At 44.8% G+C, this 21,218-nt stretch overlaps 1 protein-coding gene across 1 annotated transcript in view; it reads right to left on the reverse strand.

Moving 5' to 3' along the window:
* The window catches only part of KAT2B (lysine acetyltransferase 2B), a 48,813-nt gene extending 37,942 nt beyond the window's left edge, over positions 1 to 10,871 (reverse strand). Inside the window, exons 1-2 of the mRNA XM_068404984.1 lie at positions 10,650 to 10,871; positions 1,912 to 2,038 (exon numbers count right to left, since the gene is read on the reverse strand). Of these exons, the coding sequence (XP_068261085.1) occupies positions 1,912 to 2,038; positions 10,650 to 10,871 (349 nt within the window). The remainder of the gene's footprint in view (positions 1 to 1,911; positions 2,039 to 10,649) is intronic.
* Positions 10,872 to 21,218: the final 10,347 nt, after the last annotated feature.

Here is a 21,218-nt window from a genome sequence, read left to right on the forward strand (position 1 = left end):
AGAAATAATGCACCACCAAACAGATTCATGCACCAAAAACTGCACTGGCTTGAAGATCAAACCATACCCTCAAAAAGAGATTTCTGAAGCAAGACTGATGTCTAGGATTACCTTTGGAAGAAAGTAAGTTAAAAAAAGGCAAAAAACATTCTACATTTTACATCAGGTATGGATTTAACCAGTATGGGAATTTCTGCATTGCTATTTCAACGGTTCTCTGAGGAAGAGAAAATGCAGCATCAATGATAATGTGAAGCCTACACACCTTCTGGTCAGTCTAGTTTTGCAGGCATTCAGCAGGAACACGCTAATTTAGAAGAGATGAATAGGAAAATTATCTTGTAAAACACTGCTGACAAGACATATTTTTGCCAGTAGTATGAGGAAGTAGACAGCAACTCATTTCAGTTATTCCAGTGAAACATCATCCTCATTAGCTGCAGTCGGAAGAATAAGAAATTTCACCTTTTCTAAAAAGAGCCATAAATAAAAACACAGTTTGTTCCATAAGGTACATTTCACTAGCACTGGTTTTACACCACTGGTTTTCCCTGGTTCCCTAGCTAATGAGCAGTTTAAGATTTTCTAACAGACCAAAAACAGCCTCAGCCCTTAGAAGAACTGAGTTTTTCTACAAAATACGTAGCATCCACAAATTCTGCTGAAGAACCAGGAACTGACAGACACAACATCTCATAAGATTTTTAAAAAAATAACAAAAACCTCTTTCTTCAAAGGCCAGGAATGAAAGGGACGGGTAACACAAGCCACCCCAACTGCAAGGCCAAAAGCAGCACAGAGAAGCTGCGTGATGAAAGGTTGAAATAACTTGGCTAAAGCGACCGAACTTTCTATGATACTGTGCACTTGTTCATCTCCTCCTGCAAGCAAACCCAGAGGTGTGGGATATCAGGAAAGGAATCAGCTGAAAAGCCCACAAATAGATGAAATGTAATGAGAGCATAAAAAGAAAAGAGAGCAGAAATAGAAATAAAGTGCAATTAAAAAAAAAAAAAGTATTCAACACAAAGTACAATACTATTTTCAAAAGTTAAAAAACAAATGATCCTTTGTGAAGGTTTTAGATTTCCTTTTTCTTATTTCACTGTCCTAAGTTTTGGACATCAACAAAAGTTAAACAGCAACTGCTTCTTTTCAATTAGTTCCGAATTTTATTTTAGCTCAATTTTTATTCAATATTTGCTAAGGTATACAGAAAAAGTCATCAGCTTTATTTTGGATAGGCCCAAATTCTTAAAAAAATAATAGAGTGATTCACCACTTTTTCAGGCTATGTGAGTAACAAAACATTATTTATTATTAGTCTGGAAAAAAAAAAAACCAAACCACCACAACAGTATTTAACAGTGGATTTTGAGCAGTTGCTTCCAAGATATGCAAGCTGTTTGCACAATAACTTAGACAATGCTAAGATGTACAACCCTAGTATTATTTTCTGTGACACGGAAAAGGCACAGTTCTTTTTGTAGGTAAGAGTATCTGCTTTAGCAAAGTTCAAGAATATTTTATAGTTTATTCTGTAGAAAGAAAATGTAATACAGACTACAGGAGAGAGTCGTTCATGTTGTAACTAAGGCAGCTGACAGATAAAACAATGTAAGGTTAATGTATATGTTACACAAAGTATTAAAATTGTTATGGGTAGATTAACAGTGCTTTTACATTTTAGCAACTTAGAATGTCTGGGGTGTTAGAAGTTGTACCTTAGTTCAACTTCTTCAAAACTCATTTTAGGATATTTCCAACATATTTTAATCTAAGTTATTGACATTTAAGTGCGGTCGTAACCCCCATTTCTAGGTCTTGGCATGGCATCTTGGCTTTCGCCTCGCAAGAGCGGAGATTTCTGGGTATGGGCGCGTGGACTGCAGGAGAAAGGCAAAAGCTTACCCAGTGCGTGGCTGCAGCTGCGGCAGGGTTCGGCCAGGCTGACAACAGCCTGCTGCAGCTCTGCCCGCGGCGGCGTGGGAGGCGGGTTGGGGTTCTTCCAGCCATTGCATTTACAGGATTCCTCAGCCTGAAATCAAAGCAAAGGAGTATCGATCAACACCGTAAAACACAGGAACTTGCTGAAATTGTGTTATTTCAAAAGCAATATAAAGTAATGTTACTAATTATAAGTAATTTTTTATGTTTTGGGGGGATTTGGGGGGCCTGTTGTTGTTGTTGCTGTTGCTTTGCTTGATTTTGGTTTATCAACCACACAGCTAGACTGTATTTTCTAGAAATAATCAGAAATAGAATAGTACCCCAAATAGAGGGATTAACATGGATCTGTTAAGCAAACTGTGCTCAGAAAAATATATATGCAAACTCTGGCTAATTCCTTTACAGAAAGCCCTTGTTCTAGGTCCTATATGAAAGAAGTATTCAAACATTTACTGGTATATCAACATGTACAAATCCTGCCACCAAAACAGTTTTAATGATTTAAACACAAACAGGTTATCTGACAGGCAACACGTTTATCACTGCCTTATCAGCTATGCCGGTAACAAGGAATCACGGAACTAAAACCAAGCCCGTAACAACCCAAGCAGGGCTAACTAAATACTGAAATAAGCAAACAATAACTGCACTATGGGAGAAACCTGTCCAAAGCAAGGCTTGGCCACAAAAGCAATGGATGCCAAAGACAGGGACACTACCAACGCAACCTGCTGCTCACTCTGGAAAGTTTATTTATGCTCACTGAGTGTGGCACACCACCGACAGACTGCAGCTAAAAGGGGTGACCATGAAGGGAGAGGCTGTGACTTTGGTAATCATGTCTCAAATCATTAAGAAGTTCAAAGTCCCAATTCTAGTTATCAAAAGAGCAGCTTTATAGGAGTGGATTTTCTTCTGCATATCCAAAAGATCTTCGTCATTTTGATGGTAAAGTTCTTCTAACAGCATCCATACCCCTATGTGAAGATGTAATCAGAAGAAAAGCAAGCTTTTCTACTGTTCAGTGATACCTGCGCACAGGGCTGTAGCAAGATGCTCATGAATTTGCAGTGCCAAGACCTCAGTGAGGAAAGTGTGCCAACCGCTGCATAATACTTACGACTGAAACCACCTCAGTAGGAAAAATTGTGGTGTTAATATACCCAGCACTAATGCGTCATTTTTCAAAACCAATTCTGAATATATTTAATGCAATCTATTTCAGGAACCTATTTCATTTTCCTTTTATGTTTCCAAATCCCTTCTTACCTAATGAAGAAGCACCCAGGAGAAGCAGAAAGGATCACAGCTTGACAGCTCCTAAGACTCGCAGCTTTGTAGATTGATGGTAAATTGTTTTCCAAACTAATTTCAATATTCAGAAACCTGAGCACCAAGAAAACTGCTGCCTGCAGTTTGCTGAGCTCCACATCATGTTTTTACCATCCCTAACGCTTAAGTCTTTATGCGACTGGTCTCCCAGCCCCAGGTGCCATGGCCTCTGCCTGCGCCTAGGGCAGTCTGGCAGGTACAAAGGGGTGTCAGAGGCATTTTCAGCAAACGGAGCCACCAGGATAACCCAGAAATCCACCTGCAAGGGCCCAGCAAACCCACTTCCACGTAATTCCCTTGGAAGAGGGACAACCTGCATCGCCTGAACCCCCTGGCTCTCCAAACTCCCTGCCACCCCGTGTCTTTATAATGCGGCATCAGGGAGGTTTCAGTATGAAATGAGGGGAAGATTAAAACAATTTATTTTTTGTTAAAGTCTCATAAAATGCAATATGGATGGGTTTATGGTGAATTTTGTGTTATTTTTCTATCATGTTTTCTATGAGTAATGTGATTGGCAGGGAAGTGAAGAAGGCCCGATGTTATTTTACAGCAGAAACCGTCTCTTCCAGTTTCACAGGCATTGTGCCAGTTTTACTTTTGTTTGATACCCAGACCTACAGGGCCTCTTAAAGTTTAAAGACTAGAAAGAGCGATCAGTGATTGAGTGACACCCTGCAAACCAAGGATTGCCCTGGTGTGGGGACTTTGGACATCTGTGAGATAATGTGAAACCCCACTTTCAATTAGCATCTTGAGCTAGACAAAAACAATGCCAAATAAGCTATCCACATTTGCTCTGTGGGAGAGGCAACGTTGCCATGAAAGTTTTTGCAGTTAAGACAAGGATAGAGAAACTGTCACAGAAAAAACTGTCAGAAAATGAGATTATAGCCAAATAAAATTCAAGAGACAATCATAAAGACGTTCTCAAACAAAAATTGATTGAATATTATTTTAGGGAAGTAAGATTTGATCCTTCCCATGCATCTGTCTGGACAAATGTTCAATACTGTAAATTACTGATATAATATCATTCTTCTTATTAATTGCCTTTAATCATACCACAATGAAACACGTCCAAAAAAAATCCCCTCAAACTAGGCACAAGCTTTTTGAGAATTTTTTCTCCAAGTGGAAGCAGTATTACACAGAAGCTCACCACACAACGTTTACTATCAAGCCTAAAATCTATGAACAGTGAGTAACTACACAAACTTTAGTGTCACACAATAATTAACAGCAAAGATGCAAACAAACAGATGTACAAATCGTGGTAACAGCTCAGTTAAACTGCCAAAAATAAATATCAACCCACCCACAGAAGAATCAAAACAGCATGTTCAACAGCAGATTTTTTCTGCCCTCGGTAGTATTTCCTCGCCAGATCCTTCTGAAGCAGCTGTTAATTTGTATTGTTCAAATTATTCCAGAGACCTTTCTCAAACAACTACTAGGGCGGGTTTTTTTGGTTAATCTGTAAAACACCAAAATCAGCATAAATGTTATGTTAACCAAGGCGAAACACAACCTGAAAAGGTCCTCTTTAAAACTAAGCTTTCATTGTAGATGGTGACAGTGCAAGTATTTTGCAGTGAATATGCAATGTGCATTCCTTGGTGGCTTAAATTGCTGAGTTGTTTTAAGTCTTCCACAGCGTTTTGTTCATTCAGTCCTTTCTTTGACTATCTTCAGCTTTTTCCTTTCTTTCTTCCTTTTTTTTTTAATGTCACTCATCTGCTTCCATTAGAAAATAAAGTATGACTTCACCTCTGCAAAAACTTAATTTAAGATCAAAACAGTTTTGAGGGGAGGGAAAAGAAGCATTTGAACTAGTACATCCAGTCCTTGGAGCCTTGTTTTCTGGGACATCTGCACAGATTTGATACAGCCACTGGAGAAAGTTGGGGACTTCTGCCTTACTGAAGCCTACAAAGTAATGACTGTCGTCTCTGTAGGCCCAGGGATCACAAACATCTTCATTGGTAGTTTTTAATAAAATTGCATGAGTGCAGTATAATAAAACACAACAATTACACACTGTTGCCTGCCCCCCACAAAGAAAAACAGTGCAGAAATTATGTACATTTTGCACTATACAATATAATTTCAATCATTTTATTGACACCTTCCATGTTAGGTGGAGCATTACAATGTGGGAAATCAAAAGGTCTGGTAGCTCTGGGCAGTGAAAACTCCAACTCTGGACAAACTAAAGTTCCTCAACAAACTAAAGGAAACTTTAATTTCCTTTAAAATACTGAATATACCAATAGCAGGTCAAAAATAGACAGTGAAAAAATACAGCACATTTTAACACACGTTGTTAGCATTTTTATTTAAAAAGGAAGCACCTGAAAGTTACAACATTGCACATCTTGGCCCCTTTTAAGTGAGTTTCAGGTGTCTAAATAATAATGAATAAACGAAGAATGTTACAGTAACCCATGGACTAAAACATTCCTCTCCATTTCGGATAGTGAAATGACCACAGGAAGGTGCAAACTTCAAGGTAAATGAATTACAAAGTAAAAGACACCAACAGTCTTAAAACTGAGTTTCAAAACAGCTGTTCTGCTGGGCTCTATTTCCAACTCAAAATCATGCAGGTTGCCCTGTCTGGTAACTGAGATGCAAAGCAGACTGAACAGATTATATATACACAACATTACGGATCTTTCTCTTTTCAGCAAGTATAATTACTCTAGAAAAAATATTCTTCCTCCCAACACAAAAGCCATGTAAAATACCCTATAAATTTTTTCCTGCAAGCAATAATCTCAAATTGATGCTTTTAACAAAGAACATCACACAAACCATAACAAATACATTGATGAATTTAAAATACGTATTTGATGAATTTAAAATACGTATTTTTCCCACTCGAATGTCCAGTACCCAGCAACCAGTCAGTCAGATACTGCTTGGAGAGCTACTCACACATATCAGGAAATTAGCTGACCCCTTTGTCTTTAACAATACGAAATAATCAGTTCAATGTTCAGCTCTAAGGAGCTGTTCTTCATTTATTGATCAATCCAAGTATTTTGTTCCCTGCATTTTCCAGTTTCACCTACAGAATAGATGTAGGCTACCATATGAAGCTTTCATTAATAATAAAGGCCCAGTTCCCACCTTGTAAAGTTAATGGTAGATTTCCTATTTAATTTAAAGGAAGACGCTTTAATTGAGCCTGTAAGACATTGTAAAATAGATCCACCCCACCACAAAAATGATTTTAAGAAAGCTTTAGATGTCCTATATGTCTCCTACACACTTCTGCAGAAAACAACTTTAGTACATTTCCAGTTGAGCTTCAAGAAGCTGTATTCACACTATGCAGAATCCAGCAGTAATATGGCCAAGTCTGCCCCATCTTAATCTGCCTTATAGAAGCCAGGAAAACAATATTCCGTTATTGAAACAGCGGTACATATTTACCCTATGAACTCTCTTTTATATGTAGGAGCAGAAAAACTCCATAGAGGTCACTCTAGGAGGAGAAGTGGGAAGAAGTGCCTCTACCAAGGGTCAGCAGCTGGTCTGGAGCCCAGAACCCAGATTTTACTTCAACCTCTGCCACTCGTTCACCTGACACAGGGCCTTGGCCAAGTCATCTCATCATAACCCTTCTCACTCTGTCCATTTGGTGTCTTTAAAGCACAAGGTCTTTCTCCAAGGAGGTATTATTTCCTGCTACTTGTGCAAATGCCTTAGGCTACTGGGCTCTAATTGTATTTGTAAGCATCCAGGCATTACTGTAAGATACATATAATGATAAATAACCAATTTTACAGAAAACTTACTGTACCAAAATAGTACATATTTCAGCTTGTTTATAAGAAAAACTCCCAGTGGGACTGGAAAGAGAGTTGTATTTTCACATACTGTAAACCAATAGGGAAAAAAAAAGCCGAGGAGACCTCCTCCTACATCTTCATTAAATATATTTATGTGCGTAAGTCACACAGTGCTGCTTTTATATAAAAGTACTGCAAGCTCGCATGCCTAATGCTCAATTTCACACCGGGCAAAACCAAAACGATGTATGCAGCCATTCATACGTGCACAGATATAGCAAGTGCCAAATACAAAACCCTGCACAGCATACAGCACTACTGTGCACTTCCGAAAGTCATGAAAACTGTGCCAACTCCTAATATATATCTTATCGTTCAGAATGCACTTTCTTCCCCCACACACACACAAACTTGGGCATTTAAGAAGGTTTTTTGGTTTTACGTTTTGTTTTTTTGGTTTTTTGGTTTTTTGGTTTTTTTTGTTTTTTTTACACAGAGGAGCCTGTTCTCTCCCTTCCACCCCAACCTTTTCTCACAGGGGAAAAAGTCAAGCGGAGCAGTTCAACAGCTACAACTGTCCTGTCCCAATTTTTATCAGTAGAAAAAAAACAAACCCCACATTTCTCCAGCCTGTGCAGCGGCTCCCTAAACTTCACTCTAATTCTGCTCAGAATATGTGCACACTGAAGATGTGTTTGCCAGCAGTCTTTGTTGGTGTTTTCTGTGAAGAAAAAGGATTGCTGAAGAAGGACCAGGAGGTCCCTTTTGGGGACTGAGCACCCTACCCCAGAGCAGCTCCTTGCGCTCTTTTCTGCTCAGCATTTCTGCTGTCGCCAGTACGACTCACGCTCTACAATGCCAGGGACCTCTCCATCTTCTTGTGCTGCTGCCCTTCATCCCTAGTGAAAGCACGCTCCCTCCCTCTGCTACTCCCGGCATCTCTGAGGTTAAGTTCCTAATAAATTCTGCATGCTGAATTTTGCGATGAATTTTACGTGGGAGAAGGTGATGGATGCTAAGGATGCCATTACACATTTTCTGCACTCCAACTTGTACAGCTCTATGTAGATTTACATGAGATTCACATATGGCCACTACTTGAATGAACACAGACATCTCCTTCAGAGATGGTTTGAGTGTTTGCCTTCTCACTCTCTCGCACTCACGCACAGAAATGCAAAATAAATGGAATAGAAATTGCAACCCAAAGTAAGAAAAAGTTCAAAGTTACACTCTGCGCTGCTACTGCTTCTTGAAAACCACTAATGTCACGAGCCAAGCAGTGTACTTCTGGAACACCTGCCAGGTGTTCAGGAAGAAAAATAACACATACTTCCACCCTGCTCCATCCTTCCCCCTTTATCCCATAGGAGAAGCTGCTTGATTAGTTTACAAGGAGCTTCCCATCTGCCTGCTTGCCTCTGTTTTGACTCGAAAGCTGCCAGCCACTGAATCACTGAAGAGAAGTGAAATAGCAAAGGCAGGTTTTGCAATTTAAGCTGAACACAGGGCAGCGTTTAGTGCTGTGGCTGTGTCCAGATCCTGGCGGGAGGAAGAGGCCCTGGGGTGCCCTCAGCCATGGGTCCTACTCCGTCCATCACTGGAGTGCCAATGGGGCATGCACCCAGGACTTCTCACAGAAGAGAGCCAGCAAGGACATCCCAGCAGAGGGGGGGCAGTACAAGCTGTCACCGCACTGTACCCCACCACCCTATGAGAGGGAAAGAAAGGCTGGTGGCCAGCCACGGCGTGCTCTCCTCCCCTCCCAAATGGCACTCGTCTCCCTTCCGACAAAGCACCTGCAGCAATGTACATGTGGGGCTGGAGAGTCCCCAAAAAAGCAAAGGGTTTGGGAGGAGACAAGGCTGCCTGCACTTCTTCACAGCACAGCCACCTCTGTGGGCAAAGCACCTCAGGAGAAGGCTTCTGCCCTCATAAAGATCACCTGGAGGTACATCAGGGGAAGAAAAAAGAACCGACCAGAGAACAAAAAAGTAATTCACACACACACATGTGCACTCCTAACAGCCTGTGAAAATCTTACCCACCCCACAACCAGCTTCATTTAACCGCAGTCTTGGCAACATTAAAATATAGGGGTGCAAAGGGAACTCAGCACTGGAAAAGCTTCAAACCACGCTACCCAGTGTGCGGCAAGGGACGCAAGTTTCAAGTATACTAGCTGCTCTTTTAACTTACTGACACCGGTGTAATATTGCAATGTCCCACGTACGTACCAAAGCTGAAGTGGAGGTGCCTGCACATTTGGAAATAGCTAAGAAATTGCAGTGTGTGTGGCTTCCTTAATTTGCCTTCCCATGACAGCATTGCGCCATGCCTTCAGCATACAGTTAAAGCTCCTCACACCACCAGACAGGACTACAAAGTCATACTATGGTGCTTCCTCACGTACATTAACATTTAGTTTGGCCTTTCACTTAACGTTTGCCCTTTTGAAGCTTCCAAAGTAAGGGGACCGAGAAAATAAGATGCACGTTTCCCACAAACAGCTATTTCCAACGCTGAAAGCATTACTAGCGGATTTGACATCAGCACTGCCAATCTTAACACGTCAGACCCGCTGTGCATCCAGAAATCGCCCTGACAGTAGCGCAGCGAGCGGCCCATGCTCCGAGCACGCTGGTCCTCCTCTGCGCGCCGCACGTGCGCACGCACAGACGACAATGGCAGTTGTCACTGTCCTCCGAAGGCAGGAGCGACAGCTCCGCCCAGGCTCCCTCCGCCTCCGACAAACAGGCAAGTCCTGCTTCTCCCACCAAGAAGAAAATTTCAGGTGGAGGGAAAGCGCTTGTGGAGGGAAACCCAGGGCAGCTCTCCCATGTAAGAGAGGAGAGCACCGGGCAGGCGCTGGAGATGAGATCCCCGCTTGCAGGCGGGCAGCGGAGCCCGCTGCCAGCCCGGGCACCGGACACCGGGACGGCGGTACGTGACCGGCGGGGACACAACTTTCCCAAGCCCGCAGGCCGCGCCCCTTCGCTTCTCTGCCAAAGCGGCTGGCGACGGTGCCAGCTCGGGGCAGCGGCTTTCGCGATGTCAACAGCTCTGCGCGGCGAGGCCGCCGCCGCGCCCCGGCCGACAGGCAGCCCCCGCCCGGGGCCGGGGCGGGCCGCGCCCCCCCCGGGCAGGCGGGTGTCCCCGCTCCCCGCCGGGATGTTTACGCGGCGGGCAGCTGAGGCAGCGCTGTTAACCCTGCGCTTACCGCCGGCACCAGGAACCGCCCCGCCCGCCGCCGCCTCCCGCGGAAGGACGGACAGACGGACGCCGGGGACGGGCACCTCCGCTGCCGCCCGGCTCGGGCAGGGGGAGGGACGGCTGCGCTGCCCCCGCGCTCTCGTCTTCGGCGCGTTTGGGGTTTATTTCTTGCGACCGCCAGCCGGAAAGCTCCGGGGGGAGCAGGACCCACCGGTACCGCCGCAGCCGCCACTTCCGCGGGGAGCGCCGGGCTGCAGCTGGGCCGCCTCCCCCGCCCGGCACGGCCCTTCCCCACCGCCTCCCTCCCGTCAATCCCCACCCTCCGTGGGCGGGTGGGCGCCCGCGGCCGGGTACCTTGCAAGCGGAGTAGACGCCCAGCTTCTCCAGCTTCTTGGCCCGCGGCGCGGCGCGCAGCTGCGCCTTCTTCCCCGCCGTGCGCGCCGAGCCGGGCCCCCCAGGGCTCTCGGCGGCACTGCGGGCGTGCCCCCCGGCGGCCACCCCCCCGGCGGCCGGCGAGCCCTGCTGCGGCCCGCCGCCGCCCGCCGCCCCGGCCCCGGCGCTGCCAGGCTCCGCCATGCCCGCGGCGCGGCGGCAGCCGCCCGTCCGGCCGGCCGGCGCGGTGCGCCCGGCCCTAGACCCTCCCCTTCGCCGCGCCGCCGCCGGCTGCTCCCCGGGGGGGGGCAGGAGGAGGGACCCGCCGCTCCGCGGGCGGCTCCTGCCCCGCGGGGTGTGGGGGAGCCGGCACCCGCCTCCCGCCGCTGCGCACCGCGGGGGGCGCGACCGCGTCCCTGCGCGGGGACGGGCGGCGCTCTGCGCCCTCGCGGAGAGGGTGGTGGCGGCGCCCGCTGAGTGCGGGAAGCCGCTACGGAGCCAGCCCGGCCCTCCGGGAGGCTGCGGGGAATGGTGCCCTGGGAAGAGGCGACGTCGCTGGCTGCGGCCGCGGTGCTGTCACAGCCTCCGCTCCCCCTCGTAGTGCCGCTACTTTGTTTGACTTAACCATTGCATTTCCCCACTGTGCACTTTGGACCCGCTTTTAAAGGGTTCATTTTTTCCCCCCCACATGATCTCTAATTCAATATGTAAATACCAGTCAGTTTTAAATACAGGAGAATTAAAAAACTCTTGTTCCTCGAATCATGGTTTTGGGGCTTGCTTTTTTTTTTGTCCTGGAACAAGTGTTCACAGCAGGTCAATTTATGTCTTAAAGGGATTACCTTTGAAAGCTAAAATTAAGTAAATGATCCCACCACAGAAACTGCACTCTACGCACAAAAGCAAGCGCTTTGGTTTTGAGGCGGTTACGCTCTGTTGCGCGTATGTAAAAACGTGGTTGAGCGGTGAGAAACCACAAATAGCAATTCTGGAGTACGGCACCAGGGTTTGAAAGGTTGGGACTGAGTCTGGGCGTTTGCGTGGGAATTACGGCTCTTTTATGTGTAAACCTGAAGCAGAGATATTAGTTTGGAGGGGAATCCCAGCGTATCAAGAGCTGTGGCAGACGCGGGGCCTTGCCACCTTGCAAGGGGCAAACAAAGATGACTCCAGACTTCTGCAAAGTTAGTAGTAGTATTTGGTGGGGGGAGTAAGAAAACACTTTCCCTGTCTTCTCCCTCTTCCCTCAACTTCTCAGCTCCGGAGGATATTTGCAAAGCATAAGGTTATACTGTGAGCTGGCATTTACATTAAAAGATGGGGGGGAGGGACAGGAATAAAATGCTGGAGTATTTTCATGAAAAACGGGGTCTGGGTTGGTTTGTTGGTTTGTTTTTTTTTTAACTGAGGTTTTTGATGGGAGGGGGTCGGGACCTGCTCCCCGGTCTCCGCCGCGGGCTTCCCGACCCCGGGGAGCCCGCGGCGGAGGCCGGAGATGGCTTAGGGCTTCCCAGCAGCTGTGACAGCGACCCGTAAGATGGCTGCTGCCATCCCCGGTGCTTTTAAGACGGACTGTTAAGGTGGAGGAGCTGCTGCCCTCAGCGGCGGCTGCCCCAAGCTTCGCAGCAAATTAAAGGAGAGAAAAAAAATCCAGTTTCTCTTAAATTTAAGAGAGAATGATTTTTTTTTTTTTAATTATTTGTCTGAATCGTGTTTTAAAATAACAAATAGCCTCTGTATGGTAACAGCCGCTTAAGAACTCTTTGCTTGCATTTTTTGTGTGCCGGTGTGGTTTCTGCTTTCCTCACGGACTTGAAAATGAAACTCTTATTGCTTAGTTTCACTTTCAGCTTTCCCACTGCTCTTCTTTGGTAGCAAATGTTACAAGCGAAGAAAGCATCTTGAACAACATACTGGCTCCTAAAGACCACTTAACGTCTATGCCTGAACTGACGTGTGGAAAATAGACTCCACAACCGACAAGGTTGTAAAGTAGGTATGTTTATTCAGCGCTGGGCAGCACGGGGGGTAGTCCCACCAAAATCGTGCGCACCTTCGCAGTAATTCAGCTTGTATTTACGTACCAAAGTATTACATATTCATCATTTCAAGGACGCCTATACATATTCATGACTTTCCCCGAGAAGGCGGTCTTTATTATAATGAGTTTCTCCTGGTGGTTGTGGGCCGGGGTCTCAGGGATGAAGGCCGTATGTCTTCCTCGCTGTGTACTTCTCACCTTTTCTTCTTGCACGGGCGTGGTAACATCTTGGCTCAAACCGCAAGACCAGTTCTCGATGGGTTTCGTATGACCTTAATGTTCTGCTACTTGTTCTATTGAGATATGCTTAGGCAGTTAATTTACACATCAGGCTGATAAAGAATTAAAGAATTTCTCAACCCCCAGGACAGCTCACAGGCAAAGAATTTCTCAACCCCCAGGACAGCTCACACCCAGATCAAATAGCAAGTAAAAAAAGGAAAAGGAGTTATGTCCCTTATCAGAACATAGACTCCTAGTTTTTCTGGGAGACATTGTAGCCTTTACATCCCCCAATATGGTTTTTCTTTTCTTTTTTGTTTTTAATCACCAGCTTCTGCTTTAAACGGTAAGCTAATGATATGTAACCCAGCATCAAGTTTGCACACCTGCATAGAAATTAATTACGAGTTTCAATTCTGAAAATGCATTCACTATTTTTACACAAGTGAGTAACTCCACTGATGTTTGTTAAGGCCACTCAGCGTTCATTTACGTCTGAAACGCCACAAGCGAGTGTGTTCACAGGACCACAGCCTAGGCGAACAACCTTATTCTTTCAATTTATTCTTCAAGGTTCTTAAAAGCCTGCTAAGTTTTTACTTCCATTACAGTAAAATCAAAGCTGAATGTTGTTACGAAGAAGATACAGAGTTTGGTTAAGTGCCCAAATAATTGTTTACATTTCACAGTATGTCTGTGAGGATCTTAATGGGAAAAACGCTGCTGTATTGCATACAGTAAGGCACTGGTTAGTATAAAGGCACAAAATACTTCTGCTGCAGGTCCTCCTTGAATCCTCAAGAGCATGGCTGTCTTACAATACTATGTCTCTTTTTTTTTCCCTTTTTACCTTGCTGCTTACTAGATAACCAGAACAGTAAGTCTACCAGCCTGTGGCTACGGATACAGTTACTATAGTAACATTTATAAACACTAATTTCACTACACATGCGGAACAACTGCCTGCTACTGTAGAGGAGCAGCTCAGAAAGAAATCATTCTTTAACTGCAAATAGGTAAGTCTTTCGCTTTTTCTTAACTTTAAGCCTGATTCAAATAATTGTTCTTATTGTAACTTTGTGCAAATATATCGTTTAAAAAAAAACCAAACCCTTGACTTTGCCTTCAACTGCTCCAGTGACAGGTGAAATACTACATTCACAATTTTGGCAAGAATAAAGAATGAAAAGATCATTTGCTGGCTGGAAACATGGGACTATGACTTGGGCTGTGTTGGCTTGTGGTGGCTTCAGTGAATATAATCTGGCCATGACAGGTTGCACTACATTAGGAAAATGGAAAAAAAAAATATGCTTTGACATTTGAGTGTATACGTGTCATTCTTGATTTTATATATCCAAGCTGGCTTTTTCTTCAACAAGCAAGTACATTTTAATTTTCTAATTGTAATGCATGTATAACTCCATTTGAGCACAACAGCATCGCTCTGGTGCTTATTTTTCATCATTAAACATGCACTATGAAGATATTAAATTAGATTCAAACTCAAAGCATTGTCTGAAAAACCATCGCCACATTTTTCAGTTTCTGTCCTTGGGGGCCTGTCAGTGGGTTTGCACAAGTCGAACTGTCTCTGAAGCAAGCGCTGGTGGGAGCCGAGTGAGCCTTGCTGCGTCCTGCCTGCACCGCGCAGCTGGAAAACTCAGGTGAGTAGCGCCGTGACTTCAGGAAGACTACTCATCTGCACCAAATTAAGCAAGCCAGGAGCTGGGTGAGACAGCAGTGCCAGCTCGTGTGCTTCTCAGGTCTCTCTCAGGCTGCTGAGGTGCCTGCTTAGAGCCGGTGCTCCCAGGAGACGTGCATCTCCTGTTTGTTGCTCTTGCCCAAATTCACTGTGAACACCCGACAGGCTTACATGCAAGAGCGTGCGCGTTATTCCAGCGAAGGAGGTGGTTGCATTCTTGATGCCGAGTCACAAAAGAGGAAACTAAAATGCAGTTTAGGGTGTGCCTGATGCCTGGTTATTACCTAGTTGTCACTTAGGGCTTTTGGGGCCTATCTTGGTCACGTAAATTAAAGAATGACTCAACTAATAGCAGCCTAATGCTGAATGCTGCTTCTCTGAGAGGGACTTCCCAGCCCGTTGCTGAGCTCTGCACCCCTCATCCACCCCTACCCCTCAAGCCTCATCTCCCAGCCTAGTTGGAACAAGTGTGCCCAAGCCAGCCCTCTCTCCCTCTCCTTTTGTTCAAGATGGGACTTTCTTCCTGCTCTCCCACCTGTTTTTATTCTTGCCATTCAATGCAAATGTGAAAAGCGGAGCTCTTGCACCTCCGGGGAATTTCTCCGAGTACAAAATCCTATTGTGTCCTTTCACTAGCGCATTCCTTGTGGTTGAAGTGGCCTCCCTCTTGGCCACCGCACATTCAGGACTGCTATCAATATTTTATGAATCTCTGGAAGTATTAACAGCACAAAAGTTTTGTTCATTATGCTGTCTCTAGCATCTTGTCAGCTTCCCATGGTGCTTACATGTGACTTTAACAATGCGGATGGCAGACCTTCCCACTAGGCCTTTGTCAGTTATAGGGAACCTCACACCCCAATTACCGAGTTCTTAAAGGAAAAAATGTGAAAAAAAAAATTGAGAAAATGTCATTGCAACGTTCCTGGCTGGTTTAGTAACACAAACGTGTTAGTGATGGAGCACTCAGCAGTTTTTATTCACTTCTTACCCAGAGGATGCTCCTCTTGACTGCAGTCAGAGTTTCGATTTAACAAAAACCGAGCGAGAAAACTGAAGGCTGAGCTCATGCAGCACAGGACATTTACTGCTTTTGCCAGCACAATGTGAATTGTGTGTGCCAAGTTCAGAAGGTGCTTGTTAAAGTTATTTAGCCATCTGCAGTCACTACATAGGCTTACACTGTGTTATTTCATGGTAGTGAGAGCTCTAGATTGCTTCATGCAAACTTAGGATGTACTGTCTATTTCCCTCTTACCTTTTATTTCTTCTGCCTCCCCACAGGATTTTTGTTGTTGTTGTTGTTTATTCCTTTCTTTAACATCTTTTTCTCTTCTTCCTGCTACTTAATATGTGGCAGAGATATCCCTGCGATTCTCTGGAACCCTGCTCAGTGTACTTTGACTGTCCATGCTTTGACAGTTTTCCTAACCACCCATCGGTAGTTAGGAAAACTGCCCGTGGGTGCTGGCAGCCTTACAAACCCCTGGTGACTGGCACAGCCTCAGCTGGCAGGGGTGGGAAGGGAGCAGCCTCCTTTCTGCTACCTGCACCTGAGTAGCTGCTGACCTGCACCCTTGATATGACACTGATTTAGATAATGAAACTGCACATATAAAATCCTTTTAATTTCTGTAAGATGAAGTTACACTGGCCTAAACACATCCAACCGTGCAAGCCCACTCCTAGGTCTTCCCCATATCTGTGTGGGAGAGCACCTGGAAATCCTAAGAACTATGGTCAAAACCACAAGCACCTCAGTTAAACCACAGATACTAAACAGGTTAGAAACCTCCATTTAGAACAACCATAATTGTGGTGTGTACGGCTGGAAAAAGCAGAGGAACCCCAGGAGTACACAGCAGTAACCCCAGATGTAGGGGTTTGTGGGGTGAGGGAGGTAGGGTGTCACTGGGAGGAGAGTGCAGGAGGCACAGTTACATTATCTTCACCCACCACCTGCTCTGCCACTGCTTTCTCCGTGTGGATCCCCAAATCCTTGCCTGCCTCCCCTCCCAGGCTGAGCCCAGCGGGCTTGCCATCCCCAGCCAATGCTTCACAGCCTCTCCGTCCCACGCAGGCACTCGGTGGGTTATGAACTGCCACCTCTGCCCCACCAAGACAGACCCAACTACTAAGACAGGGGCAAAATATCTGGAGTGTAGAAAGAGCTGGGTTTGCCATTTTTTTTGCTACTCCCATTTCCCAGTTTGATGCTTCCTCCCAGCTGAGGAGCTGCACCTCTGCCCAAGCGGACAGTGTCACAAATTATAATTCTCACCTAAGAAGACTTAATGATGGGGACTATTTCCACTTTATAGGATGACACAAAACCAGTTGGTCTGGAATCCCAGGATTCCAGTTTTGGACAACACTTTAAGATAAATAAGAAGAGTAATTATCTTAATTTATTCCATAATTATTTTAATCATTAATCACTTCCTTTTTTCTTGCCTGTTATCAAGTCTAGGGGTGGGAGTGTTCCCACGTCCTGAAGGCAGACTCTGCCCCTAGCACGCTCCTGTGACTCACCAGGTTCATCTTTATCTCTTCCCACATCTTTCACAAGAAGATTTCCTTGAAGCTGCATCCTTGCTTCTGGGGATACAGTAAAGCAGGGCACTACACACACCTGACTTGACTCACTTGGGAGAAGATGTCTTGTTTCTTCCGCAGCATTCCCTCTGCAGATGGTTTTGGAGACAGAGAGGGCCAGCCCTGCTAAAAGGGGTGGAAGGTCTAGGGCATAGCTGCTGGGTTATCATAAAATGAGTTTGTCTTTTCAGGTGGAGAGTTTTTCAGAGGTCTTATATGCATTTAATAAAGGCTACATAAGGTTTTTCACATAAGATGTAAGCTCTTTGCTGCTTTGGCCAAAGGTGACCATGTAAAACTGGGACCTGGTGAGGCAGGCCCTGTGTAGGTGACAGTGCTTCCCTGTACCCTGCTTCAGGCTGTGCCACAGGGCACGCACTGCATAGCACTGTCACATTGCACCACGGTAAATGCTACAGCCCCACCGGCCACCCATGGTGGCTCCTTGGCAGGAGCCAGTCCCGGCAATGCCGAGAGTCCCCACCATGGTTTCTGTACGTGGGTAAGATGCATTCGTGAACAATTTTCCAGGGGAGGTGCTGCTGCCAAACTGTGTGACGGGCAGAGGGGAGGGAAATCAATCAGGAGGAGAGGAGCATGGCTGAACATGTGGAAGCAATGAAGACATATCGTGGCATCACAGGCACATGAGAAAGGGGGGGCCGAGAGGGAAGCGCCGGCTGAGGCACAAGCACAGGAAAGGTGTGGTGAAAAGTAAAGCAGGGATGAAGGAAAACACAGGCAAGGAAGCCCGTGCTCATTCAGCAGGAATTTGCAGCAGTGCAGCCAGTTTATACGTATTAGCTGACAAGATTGTGATGAGAAGCTCAGGGTGACTGTGACGTCCATTTTACATCACACAGCCCTTCCCTGCCTCCTCCTGTCACCCGCAGGCAGGCAGGCATCTTCCCGGTGCTGGTGTCAGCATCCATAATAGTCACCCTTTTCTAAGACCACAAGTATGTAGCAAATAATAATAATAATAATAAAACCCCCAAATCTCACAGAGGAAGGAGTTTAGGACTAGCGATTGTGTAATTTATGTGCTGACTGTGACAAAGGTAAGTGAGGAAGAAGCACGCTCTGGGTGGAGACAGGAACAACGTGTGTCAGAGGGAGATGACTGCATATGGGACTCTTCTGTTTGGATACAAATCAGATCCTGGGTCCTCGAAGCTCAATTAGTGACATCTTCACTAAGTAAAAAATGAGATTGTAGTGACAAACTGTAGAAACAAAAAATAATTTCACCTTGCTATACAAACAGCATATAGCTAGGGAGGGTTCCCAGAAATATGAGGTTTACCGGGATGATGGTATCCTCTGCCATACAAGCCCCTTCATGCAGTTTCGTGCTCTGCCCCTCTTACAGGCAGGGCAGCATACAGCAGAGGTGAAGCAGCCTCCTTTTCCTAGTAGCAAGACCAAGCACTGAGCAAAAGGCTCTTTGCTGTGACACAAACAGTAAATAGGACTTTTGCCCTTGAAAACGCATACAAACTCAAACTAGTTCTCTCCCCATTCTACATCTTCTAATGTTTTTTTATCTGCTTCTATTTTCAGCTCAGAACATTAAACAGTGCTGGGTTTTGGCTCCCTAAATAGGCATGGGGAAACTGCAGAGAGCTAGAAAGCCAAATTTTATCTTTTGCTCTCTGAGGCTGAGAGTGCTTCAGCTTCATGTATTGTGTTGTCAGTATCTCACTGTTATCCTTTAACCCGACAGCAAAAAATTTGCGAGTCTGTATCTATTCCTGATGAGGGAAATGCAAGGAGAGAAGGGAAATACAGACTGATCTTTTTACTTCCTAAGAGTTCAACAAAGGAAGTGTTTCCTTTTTTATTACATTTTTACAAGGTTTTCAGCCATTGACATTAACAGTGTATGCATGCTACATAAAAAAAATTAACACCTAAGCTGCCCTTTTAATACTTATGAGCAAAATGATTGCAACTGAAGAGTTATAGCATATCTTGCTGTTCTACATGAACTATTATGTATATTATCCTGGTTATTTACACACTGTAATAAAGTGGGACTGTTTTGGTGCTCCGAAATTATGATTTGTTAGCACTAACACCCACTTACAGAGATATAAACATCCATAAAGTACGTGAGTGTTAAGTTTACTGAGGTCAAGCTAACATTTTTTTTGAAAGTTCTCAATTTCCTGTCTCTAATCCAAAGGGGTTTTATATACACTAAATGTTGAAAAGGCTGACAAAAAAGCAGCTTACCAGATTTTCTGTATATATTAGTCCTGACTTTTCTCAGGCATGAATGCATCATCATGACAGCAGTGAAAAGGCTTGCACGATCTCCCAGTCTCAAATACAAACTATGCAGAATGAAGGAAAAGGGATTTGTGCAAGCGTATCTTCTGCTGCTATTTTAATGTACGTCCTTACCTTGCCCTGCTGAAGTGGTGCAGCATTTCTAAAGGAGGCTGATGCTCACCTTTTGTGGAGAGATGGACTTTCCCATAAACTGGTCCTACAGCAGGCTGAGAGCTGTAGCCACCTGCAAGCTCACCAATACTAGTGTCATAAGGGTTTTTTTAAGGGTCTCTGCTAATACTCTAGTAGGTGTCACCCTCTACAGAAGATATTTTCTTTTTAAAGTTTTATAATTGATCTACCTCAGCTGATCAGAGGCACTTGATTCTTTAAGACGTATTAATTGGGGCTGGGGGAGGCTGGGGCTTTGTCTTTAACAGAATTTTGTCAAACAACTGTCATCACAGGAAAAAAGTGCATGCGTTGAAACGCAAATCATGGAAATGCCTATAATCCAGAGATAACGAACAGCAGTAGCGAGAGAGAAAAAATACTTCCCAGCTGAAATCATGGAAGAGCCAACAGTTGCACAATAGTTACTTTAAGGTGTGGCTGTATCAAGTTTAAAGAGTGGCCCAGAAAATGGATGAGGTTGAACCAGGATGAAATTACTAAAGGCTATTCTTGTAATGTGGCTGTGGGATATTACTGCTGCTAAACCACTGCTGTTTGCCCCATTAGTTAACAAAGATTAACTGAAAGTTAGAAATGTCAGAAGAGAGAATATAACAAAACTGTGTAATAAATGCATTTTTGTCTGATCTTTCTCATCCATACACAAATACTAAACACTAAATAAAATAAACATAGTGAACTTAAATGTAAACACTATGTTTTTGTAGTTGGTAGACATATGACATATAGGGTGGCAAGCTGAGCTTCTCACATGGTATCAGGACTTTGTGTGTTATGGTGTCTGTACATGTACGTCGTGCTGATGTAGGGGGAAGAGGACGTTATGCAAGCAGCTGTAAGGCTCAGCTGCACATCACTTTATAGGACACAGCAGCCATTCGAACAATTTTAATTTCATCTGCTGCCTAAGCAATACTGTTATTTCCTCTATATGTTATATACCTGTTTTCTTACCCATTTCAAATTACAGGCAGAATTATTAGTGCTGCTACCAATAGGGTTGCTTCATGTTTTCAGTAACTCCAAACTCTGCCAGGAACTGTTCATACTACAATTTTCCAAGCCTGACACAGAATAATTTGAAAAAGTTCCAGGTAATATGGTTTAGCTGTTTCTGAGAATATGATTTGAAAAATACTTTGTTTTGCTTGTATTAAGCCAAAATTCTAATAACTATTTTATAGAGAACCTCTAAGATTGTCAGGTTTTAAACTAGGGCTTGGAAATTTGCCTGAGGTGGCGTCAGTGGTGCACCTTTTGCCATTCTTGTAAATTTATCCAAATCAGAGCAAGTTACAACATTTAAAAGTTTGCTGGTACAGAGTAGAGACATGCCAGCATGTAGGTGCTGAATTCATGCAGCCCCTTCCACACTGGCCCCTGTCAGGGAGTGCCTCACTAGGACTTACCCTACAGCTCTGACTCTTGGGTTTGTAGCACTACAGGCCAGACCTAAGAATAGTCTCTCATTTCATCCTGGCTCTCAGTACTCCCTTTGCTAATAACAGAGGAAGAC

This window comes from Nyctibius grandis, chromosome 7, assembly GCF_013368605.1.
Source record: "Nyctibius grandis isolate bNycGra1 chromosome 7, bNycGra1.pri, whole genome shotgun sequence".
Lineage (NCBI taxonomy): Eukaryota > Metazoa > Chordata > Aves > Nyctibiiformes > Nyctibiidae > Nyctibius > Nyctibius grandis.